At 40.8% G+C, this 11,734-nt stretch overlaps 1 protein-coding gene across 1 annotated transcript; it reads left to right on the top strand.

Annotated features, from left to right (window-relative positions):
• The first annotated feature begins 816 nt into the window (after window positions 1–816).
• Window positions 817–8,769, top strand: crls1 (cardiolipin synthase 1). The gene is made up of 7 exons (XM_034135936.1): window positions 817–1,366; window positions 2,495–2,632; window positions 3,469–3,598; window positions 4,095–4,180; window positions 4,328–4,396; window positions 6,683–6,774; window positions 8,299–8,769. Exons 1-7 carry the CDS (start codon window positions 944–946, stop codon window positions 8,390–8,392), a joined length of 1,032 nt encoding a protein of 343 aa, XP_033991827.1. The 5' UTR covers window positions 817–943; the 3' UTR covers window positions 8,393–8,769.
• The last annotated feature ends 2,965 nt before the right edge of the window (window positions 8,770–11,734 follow it).

Raw genomic sequence — 11,734 nt, 5'->3', positions numbered from 1 at the left:
GAGTAATGTCAAATGACAGTACAATTGACCAATCATATCTTCCCTCTAAATGGGTGGGTTTTATTATCGCGGACTTTATGACAAGTTCCGCCCGCTGTGAAACTTTTCTTGTTTCCATAGCAACAACAACTTCCTGTCAACAGCGTGAACTCGCCTTCAAAATAAAAGCATGCCAAATTACACTTAAGAAATACAACTGCAACGAAAGTAACAAACACAATGCAATATCATTTTCAATGTCAAAGAACACAAATTGGGTTCACAGGTGTTGTTTTGTGTGGTAGAGGGTCGCTATCATTAATGCGTTTTGCACCCTGGGCCGTTGTTTTGATATTCCACTGAAGTATACGCTGTGACGTAATAACTCTTTTTTTTTCTTTTTTTCGAGGGAATTGGTGGGGGTCAGAGGGCCTAGGTATAAAGCTCACGGCTCGCCACTGACTGATACCAATTTGGGAAATGTTGGTGTTGCAGCAGCATAAAAAGACATTATACAATACATATTAAAAGACTAGATATAAACAAGAAAGTAGAAAATATACGTGTTGAATTACAAATTTACAGTAACAAACTATAAATAAGTTATATATATATATATATATATATATATATATATATATAAGTATGTGAGGGATGGAATATTAAATAGTTCAATACATAAATATTGACTTATTTATTAACAGGGAACCAAAAAAACAATGTATTTGATATGGTGGCTTTTATTTGCGTATATAAATGTGACTTGTCTGAATCACAACATGATTTTCGAAATAAAAGCCCTGTTGACGAGACGACACTTTGCGACACCGTGTCGGTTTTACGGCAACATGGCGGCCTGCAGCCTGCAACAGCGGAGGCTCTGACCGTCAGAGTCTGAAACTTCATCATGAACACCGGGACAGACCGCACGAGACCAACAGGTCGGTAACGGGGGGTCTTGAATATGATAACAATGTGTATCCGGGGGGTTTCCGCTCCGATGTGCCGAAACGTAGCTCATGTTCGCTGGCTTGTGTGTGCGCGGCGTGCGGATGCGTGTGGGCTCGAGCCTGCGTCATGGCGACACACACCTGTCACCGGGAGGCTGAAACCGTTCCCGGTGAGCTGCTTATGGCCCCTGGGGGTCTCTGACACTGGCATACTGCAGCAGGTGAACAACGCTACACCGTGGCACGTGCAGGGGAAAAGGCTCGTGCATTGGGGAGGTCACGGGAGGTCGGTGGGCAGTTTCCGGTCTCTGCTGTCACCTGAAGCTCGGGGGTTCTGCAGCGGGAAGACCGAGGAGACACCGGGGCGAAAGGAGGAGGAGAACCGGGGGGAGGTCGGCCTGGTACCGGGAGATGGACTGTTCCAGTTTAAAGAGCTGGTGAGTGCAAGAGTTACCTGGAGGAATGTGAAGTGTGCAGAGATTAGAGTTGCCCAATAAAGAGTGTTATTGTTGCTTTTTAACAGTTCAAAGTGCTGGTGAGTTCAACAGTTACAGTGGCAAGAAAAAGTATGTGAACCCTTTGGAATTTCCTGGTTTTATGCATGAATTTGTCATTAGAAGTGATCTGATCTTTACTAAAGTCACAAGTATAGACAAACACAATGTGCTTAAGCTTATGACAGACAAACATGTATACTCTTTATTGAACATTTGAAGCACTCGAGTAAGTGAACCCCTGGATTTAATAACTGGTAAAACCTCTTTTTGCTATAATAACCTCAAACAAACACTTCGGTAGCTCCAGATTAGACCTGCACAATGTTCAGGACGAGTGTTGGACCGTTCTTCCTCACAGAACTCCTACAGCTCAGCCATTTTCTCAGGATGTCTGGTGTGAACGACTCTTGAGTTAATTCCACAGCATCTCTATTGGGATATGGTCTGGGACTGATCCACTTTTAAAGGCAGATTTTCTTTGTACTAACTAAGCCATATTTAGGGTGATTGTCCTTCTGTACCACCCAACCCCGACTGAGCGTCAGCTTCAATGACATTATCCTGTAGGAAATAATTTTAAACTTTGGAATTCATTGTTCTGATGATTATGATGATGTTGGCAAAACAGCAGAGCAGCCCTACATCCTGATTGGACACTGTTCGGGGGACTAGTTGCTATACTATATGCTCTGTATGTGAGGACTACTTTCATTCTTGCAATAAAATAAATGCATGTATCGTGATTTGAAACTCAAGCCGGTGACGAGTGAGATTTCTTTAACACATACTTTGGAACAAATTTGACCATAAATGCAGGTTATCCCAAAGGATTCACGTGTACTTTTCTTTCCATTTATACTTGTTTTATTGTATATTATCTTGTTTCATGTTTATATTAATGTCTTTGCTTTTTCATGACTGTTTTTAAAGGACATTTTATAATGTGATTCCGCAGCAGAAAGGCTCTTAATGTTTTGTAAAGCACTTTGAATTGCCTTGTGTTGAAAGCTGCTATATAAATAAACTTGCCTTGCCTAAAACACATGTTCAATCTGCTTTTTCCTGCAGTATGAGAACCCGTGGACGATCCCAAACTTCCTGTGTGTGTGTCGGATTATCCTCGCTCCCTTCCTGGGCTACCTGATCATCGAGCAGCACTTCCACCTGAGCCTCGCTCTGTTCACTCTGGCCGGAGCCACGGACCTGGTAACACTGACACTTTAAACTCAAACACTCATAACCAGCTGCTACAGATTTATTATCTAACGTGTGGAGATACAGACTTCTACACACACACACACACACAGACACACACACACACAGACACACAAAAGCACATGTTTTAAAGCTTCAAACAGCTTTTGGACTTTTTGACATATAGAAATATTACAAAAAAATATTTGTTGGTGGTAATATTGTCAAGTAAATATTACCATAAAGTAAGACATTCTTTCTAGATAAATAGTCCACATTAAGATATTTATCTTTTGGAAAATAAGACTTAAAGGTCCCATGTCATGCTTTTCACAGGGAGGGGGGGCAGGAGCTCCAACAAGCCGTTTAGGACAGAGAGTGAATACACATACTATACAGAGATGCTGTATGAGAAACCAATGTTAATTTGGAAAATTGAACAATGTAAATCTATTCTAGTAGACCTCAACTATGGAATTATGATCAGTAGAAATGGCCATGACATGGGACCTTTAAATAATACTCGACACTAAACCTTTTATTACCCAGCTTTACTTTTCTATCTTGACATAAGATCATGAAACTAGCTACCTCACAAGACAGCCTACACATGCATGCTTGTTATAACAAATATTTGATAATAATCAGGACATCTCAAATGTGATCAATAGATCAGAATTGTAATTTAAGAAGTGACTTTGGGCAATTATCACTGTCAGAAGGGTGAACTTCAGTGCTGTTAGTTGTAGTTAAATCTTTAAGTTGATGCATTTGCTCCTTTTTAGACCTTAAAGAGATATTTTGATTCTTATTATTAAAATGTCTTCCTCTCTTCCTCCCTGCTTCAGTTGGACGGTTACATCGCCCGGACGTGGCCCTCTCAGAAGTCAGCGTTGGGCAGCGCTCTCGACCCATTGGCTGATAAGATTCTCGTCAGCTTTTTATACGTCAGTCTCACCTACGCTGATCTGATACCAGGTATTATACACTGATCCAAATGATTGCTTTTGCCCCCTCCTTATTATTTAATAATCATGTTATAATTATATATTTTTATTATAATATAATTCATTTTCTTTGATTCTTGTTTGTTTCTCAACCATGCTTTGAGTTGACCTTTGAATCTATTGAAAGTGGGACAATCCCGTATCTCAGTTGGGAGGCTATTCCACAATGAGCTGCCTTTAACGGAGGGGACATTTTGTCCAAAAGTGGTCCGTCTGTGGTGGACTTCACAGTCTCCCCTGGTCTCTGACCTAGTGCAGCGTCCAGTGTGTTTTTTGTGGATGAATTCCCCTAAGGGGGGGGGGGGGCAGTCCATGTAAACATTTATAAATAAAACACATACTTTTAAAAGACTTAAAATGGTCAAAACTTAAGAAATTGTGTTTATCAAGGATGGTACAGTGGTGGTATGAATTTTCTGTCAAACACCTTGATAGCTCTCTTATTCACAGTATTCTTTCTGTTTCAGCTCCACTGACAGCACTAGTGATTGCCAGAGACATCGGTCTGATAGCTGCCGTCTTCTGGGTTCGATACAAGACTGTACCTCCGCCGGTGAGACACTTCTCTCCAAACACACACCCACACACACACACAATGTGACGTACAATATTTGGTGTAAAATCTGCTAAATTATTCATGTTCTCTGCTACAGTAGAGGAAGGAAATGCATGCATTTATTCCCTCTTTTCTTTCCTCCAGGTGACCCTTAGCAAGTTTTTTAATCCCTGCTACACCACAGCACAGCTCAAGCCCACACTCTTCAGCAAGGTGACACACACACACACACACACAAACATCCAATATCTCTCTGCGCTGAACTTTGAACATTTCTGTGCTAAAGTCAACAGTTAGCCAATGTTGCCATCGTAAAATGTATGTGGGATTATTATTTTATTTAGTATTATTAATATATAATCTGGCTCTTTACAACCTGTGCATGTCAGCAGATGCAGAAATGTAAACCCTGCCACAGCGCGCTACAGAATCTTGTCTAAATGTTATCTCAATCAGATTGACATTCTATTCACTCCCATTAAACTGAGTTAGGATGCACATGTTAATATGTTGACATGTCAATACTTACATCTTGTTGAAGGACAAAATAATCCTATTCATCTCAGTTTTAATTTGATTTCCCAATAAACCCTCAAGTATGGATGCAGTATGCTTTCATATAAAATACCTTTTCATCTTAAACTTAACTATTATTTCATATCCATATTGATGCTTTCTGAATTGTTGGCATGTGTTGCACCTATGAAGCATGCAACAGTTAGAAAGTAACATCTGCTACAGAAGTGGTTGTTTTTTACTCCATTAGGTTACCAGATTAATTGCAAGCGTTGGAGATGACAGCCCTAGTTTAGATGCTTTTGAAACTTAGTTGACTAATAACTAGGGATGCTCCGATCGCCCATTTTGGGGCCGATCGCCGGAATCAATATCGGCCGATACCGATCGCCGATCCGATCGAGTGGGCGGGGCCTATGGGGATCTTCCATTTAAAGTGATGTTTAAAACTCAGTTAATGGGGCTCATTCACTGGCGCTTCCACAAACAACAACCAACATAATTATTACATTCAAATGAAGTACACTATTCAAGTTTACATTAACTTTGGATAATAACACGGGAGAAATGAGCGGAAGCCCTCTCTCCCCCTCTCCCTCTCTCTCCCCCTCTCCCTCTCTCTCTCCCCCTCTCCCTCTCTCTCTCCTGTCAGTATCTCATGCAGCTCACTGATCCAGTAATGAGTGACCCGACAGTGAAGAATAAATATATTTATAACTAGTTTAGCTGGTTCCAGAGGTAGATAAAATAGCTAAGTGTGTTAGGTCTAACTCTAACGGTACGTCCACACAGCAGCGTTAAAAAAAATCTTGGATGTGGGCGTATCTGAAGCTTGGGGATTTTTTGCGACCAACAACCAATCACATGAATCTCCCGCCCCAACATACGAAGCAAAAAAGCCCGAAGTAAACTGGATATAAACTCCCCAAACAGGCGAAAACCTACCACTGTCTCTGCCACCTCCCTCCATGCCTGGCTCCTCCGGTTTGTATCCCGGTAGGTAAATAGGGACTGGTCATAAAGCACCGGGTGATTCCCTACCGCTAATTTCTCCTCCATGTTTTGGAATATGAGGAAATGACCTGCGGTATGTCTCTCCCAGCATACACGCAGTTTGATTGGCTAGCGCTTGTACTGTCAGATTTGCATAAACGGGATTTGATTGGCTGACGCTTCCACCTCAGCTTCAAAAGTTGAACATTGCTCAACTTTTGAAGCCTGAGATGCCTGGAAATCTCCGCTTTGTTTCCCACAATGCAGTTCGGCGAAAAGTGAGGCAAAGTAACGTCACCCCATTCAAAGTGAATGGGCAGAAGCGTTGGAAGATTTTTTTTTTTAACGCTGCTGTGTGGACGGGCCGTTGGTGTGTGTTTCGCTCCGCTCACCGGTCCGTCACAGCGGGTGGAGCTGCAGGATTTTTGCTTCACACACGTTGCATACCGCTATTTTACTGTCTTTTTCGGACACCTTAAAATACTGCCAGACTGGTGAAGCCATTTTGGCGAGCTTGTTTTGCCGCGCACAGAGAAAAGTCTCGTATTTTACGTCATGTGATCGGCTCTCCCGATCGGCATTTATAGAGAGCACCGATCGATCGGCAGAGAGTGAATATCGGCCGATATCGATCGGAGCATCCCTACTAATAAGTCATCTATCATTTAAAATTGTGAGTCCACAATACCTGTAATGCTTGTATGGATGCAGATGGACATTGTTCAAAAACATTAAGATTGACCGTCATAATGCTCCTTCATGCTTCCGCCACACGTTCTGCATAATCTATTTTGATACCTGGAAAATTGTGTCTGTCAGGGTTTTTTTTTCGAGCTGCCCAAACGTGTTTTGTTCCTATAACCAGGCACAAATCTTGTCACATACAGCCCAGTTATCCCCGAAAATAATGAGCAGTTAGTCTGTGAATGTGAAAGGTTTAATGTGCTTTTATAATGTCTTTCATTTAACTTTGTGTGTGATTTTTGTCAGGTGAACACAGCCATCCAGCTCCTTCTGGTTGCATCTTCTCTTGCTGCTCCTGTCTTCCAGTACACGGACAGTGTGCTGCTGCAGAGCTTATGGTAAACCACACACACACACACACACACACACACACACACACACACACACAGGCCTCATCCACTTGACTTTAATATCCATAATGTCCTCTCCTTTTCAGTGTAGTGGTTACACAAAACATGTTTGTTGTTCAGAGGGGTTTTAAATGCAAAAGGGTTTACTCTGTCAAGCACATAAACAGAGTGTGTTCAGGTGAAGTGCGCTGACTCATTTCAATTTACAAATCATAGTGAGTTTGAGTGGAGATCTGACTCAGGACAGACATTTTAAAGTGTTACAGTGACCTACATTTTTATACAAATACAGCAGAACTAATTACACAACGTGTGTCTCTTGCTCAGTTGTACATTTAGATTGAATTCTTACACTTCAAATGTTTCTTTTATTACTAGGGCTGTCAGTCGATTAAAATATTTAATCGCAAGTTAATCGCACAGTTTTTATCTGTTCTAAATGTACCTTAGAGGAATATCTTTCAAGCTTTTAATACTCTTATCAACATATGAGTGGACAAATATGCTTTATGCAAATGTTTGTTTATTATCATTGGAACAATGACAAATATTCTCCTGAATATTCTCAACACAACAGCCTGGAACCTCTCTCTCTCTCTCTCTCTTACACTCTCTCTCTCTCTTTCTCTTTCTCTTTCTCTTTTCTCTTTCTCTTTCTCTTTCTCTCTCTCTCTCTCTCTCTTACACTCTCTCCCAACCCTGTGTACTTCTTTGCACTGAGCCAGTTGTTCAAACAGACGAGCCTGTTTACAGTTGTCGGCGAAATGCCGCTCCTCTGTCTTCATAACAGTCAAAGCATGAGACTGAAGTTTCCCACTGTGGGTCAAATAATGCGCTGTGATGTGCAGTCGACACGTTGGATGCGATCCGAATGATCTCACGCAGCCCCTCGTCCTCCACAATGTTAGTAGCCACCCATTTAGCTATCGCTGTTGTTGTCCAGGCGTCTCCCCGGCAAACTTTCAAGCGCAAGCGAGCGGCAGGAGCGGGGCTGTCGGCATCAGCTGTGTGCTTGGCTTGCTGTTTAAAACACCTTTTCTTGTATCCATATCTCTCACTAGAATCTCCCACCATCCAACTAACAACAACGTCAAGCCTTTGGGCTCTGAAACTACGGGGCGGGCCGAGGACAAATACACATGCGTTAATTGCACGTTATTAACGCGTTAACTTGACAGCCCTATTTATTACATGTGAGGTTTATAACAAAACTATGAAGCCTCTTTTAACCATGAACATCTACGTAGTTTACTATATTTTCATAGTGCTGCACAATTAATTGCCATTGCCATATCACTATGTTGCAATATTCAAATTGCAGTCAGCATAATATGTGTTAAAGCAAGAAATGTGATACAATATTCTGAATTGAGTATTGTAGAGCTGCAGAGGCATATAGATCATTATTTCCTTATTTATTTCAATGATAATGTTGTAAATATGATCATTCCATCCTATAATAATCCCAATATCAGTCAGAATAATTGATTAAACGTGCACGTTGTGTTGCAGGTATATAACAGCGGTGACCACGGCGGCGTCGGGCTACAGCTACTGGCACTACGGGCGAAAAACTGTCAAAGTGCTGAACACCAGATCACTATGAAAAGAAAGAAAAAAAGACTCTGATCAGACGGACGGATGGTCGCCAGAAGCTCCAGACACCAAGTAACCGTGACAACCCATTTATGAGTCGCCATGACAATGACATGCCATAACCAACCGAGGACGCAGATGTTTTTTCCTGCAACACTACAAACACCCGGCAGCTGCTCTGACACTCACACAGGAATACCATCCATAAACACACACACACCCTCAAACACACACACACACACACACACACACACACACATGTCGAGTGTACTGTATGATAAGTGGTCTGGTAAGAGCTTCTAGTTTTTCTTAGTTTTTCAATCAAGAGGTTGCAACGTCAACATGATTGTCAGTTTTGTAAACTTATGATTAAATGAACAAATTCAGCTTTGTTTCGTGTGTGTGTCTCTGTGTGTCTCGTAAGATTAAATACACGTTTTAATCTAACGACACACAAATCTGTCAGTTTATCCATTTTGGAAGCAGAGGATTAAGAAATGGGTGTAAAAATGAGATGACTTCCATGATGTGCTCCTGTGAGTAAGAGTAGTCTAAATGCAAGAGCGGTAGAGAGTGCAGAAGCTGTTATGCTAGCAATTAATTTATCAATTAATAGTAATTTCACCAGGGTGTAAGTTTGAGAATCATTTTAAGCTATTTGCTTGCCTTAAATTGACTTGTTGCAGCTTCTTCAGCTTATGTATTGTTTTATATCACACTAATTCTAAATTATTTCTGTGTTTTAGACTCACTTTGGGGTCAGGGAAACTAAGGGTAATTTTTCTGACACTTATGATATAAGAAACTACAGAATAACAAACGAAATAACGACAGAATAATCCCTGGGAAAAGATAATAGCAAATTGCAGAAGCCCCAGGAGAAAAACTACAATCAACTGTACCAACACCAAACACAATGCATCTGGTGAACACCTATACATTACAGATCTAATGCTGCTGTAATGTTCACATTAAATCAAATCATACAGTTTCCCAGTGACACCGATACAAAAACACATCTTGAAAAAGCTTATTTTCTTACTTTTAACTGTTGAACCTCTTAAGATCATACGTTTAAAATGTGTTTTCAACTATAAAACAACAGAAAGGTAAATTAGCTTTCAATAAGCCAAACCTTTGTAAGTGTTCGTTTATTAATCTTAATATCTGTTCCTCAGGTGCCGCTATGATATCTGAATCATCTGCTTATTCCCTCTCTCACCGTCATGATTATACACAAATGCTGCAATGCTCAAATTATTCCAGTCTAAAGATCAATACGCTGGAGGGTATTCAGAGAAACCGGCCACTCCTGGAGCTTCATCTCTGAACTCCTCTGGCGTTCGCACTGCATCTGACCCCGCTTCTTATTCTCCCCTCAAGAAAAAGTAAAGAGCCGTGAGGGAAACGTCCCCGAATAACCTGTTCAAATCTCCTGCTTTCTTCCAAGCGATGTTGCACACCTGTTTTATTTCTGACCGCGTGCCGATGACTGCCGGGCTCATATTTGTTTGCGTGGCCTTGTGTGGGAAGTGTGCTCATTCTCTCTTCACTGGATCATCTGTGTCTCGTTCTGAATGAGGTAATCATCGCAGGGAACAAATGTGTGTTTTCTTAGTGCGACGTCTGTCCCCAAGAGTCCAAATGAACCCGGTCTAGTTTGACTTTTTATATCACCCAAATCCACATTATTACACGTTTTTCTTCACTTGTTGGTGTTTATGGTCAAAAATGCTCAAAAAAGGCAAATTGTTTGAATTATTTTGACTATAGTTAAAATCAGAAGAACATGTATATTCCTCCTATAACCCTCCTATTGTCTTCGTTCCCCCCCTTACTTTGGTGTTCGCGGTCAAATTCGACCGGTCCTGTTTTATCTGCTATTACATTAACACAAACACCATTAATCATCACCAAATTTCATTTAACACACTTTCAAACTGTAAATATTGTATCAGACTACTGGTATACATGAAAAACTGCAGTAAATATACAAAGAATAGACACTGAACATGTATCTGTGCCCGGTGTGATCCATGTGGGGGGATGGGCACATAAGAGCGGGAAATGTGTCAAATTGTTCTGTGTGTGCCAGGTGTGATTCATGTCGGGGGATGGGCACATAAGGGGGGGAAATGTATTAAATTGTTCTGTGTGTGTTTGTGTGTGCCAGGTGTGATTCACATGGGGGGATTGGGCACATCTAGAGTGTGGGTGTTTGTGTGTGTGTTTTATCTGATCCGGATGGTTACTAATTCCTTTTCTTTATGGATTAAGTTGACTAAATCATCCAAAATTCAATGGAAGTGGTGATCAGCAATTGTATATGTTCAAATGTCTACTGTGAAGGATATCATAAAGCCTTAATGCAATCGAATGTAAAACAAAAACGTTATGATTGATGAAAGTAGTAAATCGGTCAGATTTGACCCGAAGACAAGAGGGTTTTAATGGATTATCACAGACTGGTTCTTTTTAAAGTTTAGTCAGGAGTCTGTTTTGAAATCCCCCAGATGCTATACATTAAAGTGGACCTCTCATGCTATATTTGAATAATATAGTGTAGGACCATACCTATATAAGGCATATTTATACTTTTTTTTTTTCAAAATACCAAACAGATAATGCATTTTAGCCATGCCTCATTTCGCTCAATTTGAAATTTTTTAGATCTGTTTTTGCAAGGGCAGATTCTGTGAGAACAGCACCATCTACAGGCCTGGCATATGTACTACAGCGTCTCCAGGGCTTTCGAACGGCAATGTGGTGGAGTTGGCCCAATAGCCGTAGCGCCACCGTCCTGACGTCAGGACAGTGTTCAAATCTGGATCAGTTTTGATCAGATCCGTTGCAGCCCCTTTTTTAGAGATTTGGGTATGGAGGAAAATAGAGAGGGTTGTGTTTTCTGACACTTGGTGAGTTCCCTGGAACACCGGGGACACATATTCATGTATAAAAGATGTACACAAGTGCATTTTGCATGATAGGTCCCCTTTAAATTAAACACCCAGAATTCAATGAAAGTAATACAATACAGCTTTATTTATAAAGTACTTTAAAACCTCCAGACCAAAGTGCTGTACAGTCAAATAAACAAACACAACATACACAAAATCACACAGCTCAGCTCACACACCATAAAACAAGTACAAGTAAAAACAATAGACAATTTAAAAGCAACAATCTAAAACATGTCAATACGCTAAGGAGAAGAGGTCGATGTAATGTACATTTTTAGTTTATTAAATGTAATAACCACAATGAGATAGTAACCTCTTATTCCGACATAAAAACAGGTGAAATCTAGAACAACAGGACGGTTAAATTAGTGAAGTTCTGCTGCATTTGATCC

Source organism: Trematomus bernacchii, unplaced genomic scaffold (assembly GCF_902827165.1).
Source record: "Trematomus bernacchii unplaced genomic scaffold, fTreBer1.1, whole genome shotgun sequence".
Lineage (NCBI taxonomy): Eukaryota > Metazoa > Chordata > Actinopteri > Perciformes > Nototheniidae > Trematomus > Trematomus bernacchii.
Note: the sequence above shows the minus strand (reverse complement) of the source record. Positions and strands in the feature narration are given on the sequence as shown.

Bases quoted from the DNA above. Each gene is read 5' to 3' on its own strand.
- crls1 (XM_034135936.1), top strand. From the start codon at position 944: ATGATAACAATGTGTATCCGGGGGGTTTCCGCTCCGATGTGCCGAAAC. The intron at 2,633-3,468 runs GTAACACTGACA...TCCCTGCTTCAG, and splicing joins TGGCCGGAGCCACGGACCTG to TTGGACGGTTACATCGCCCG. The intron at 6,775-8,298 runs GTAAACCACACA...GTTGTGTTGCAG, and splicing joins GTGCTGCTGCAGAGCTTATG to GTATATAACAGCGGTGACCA.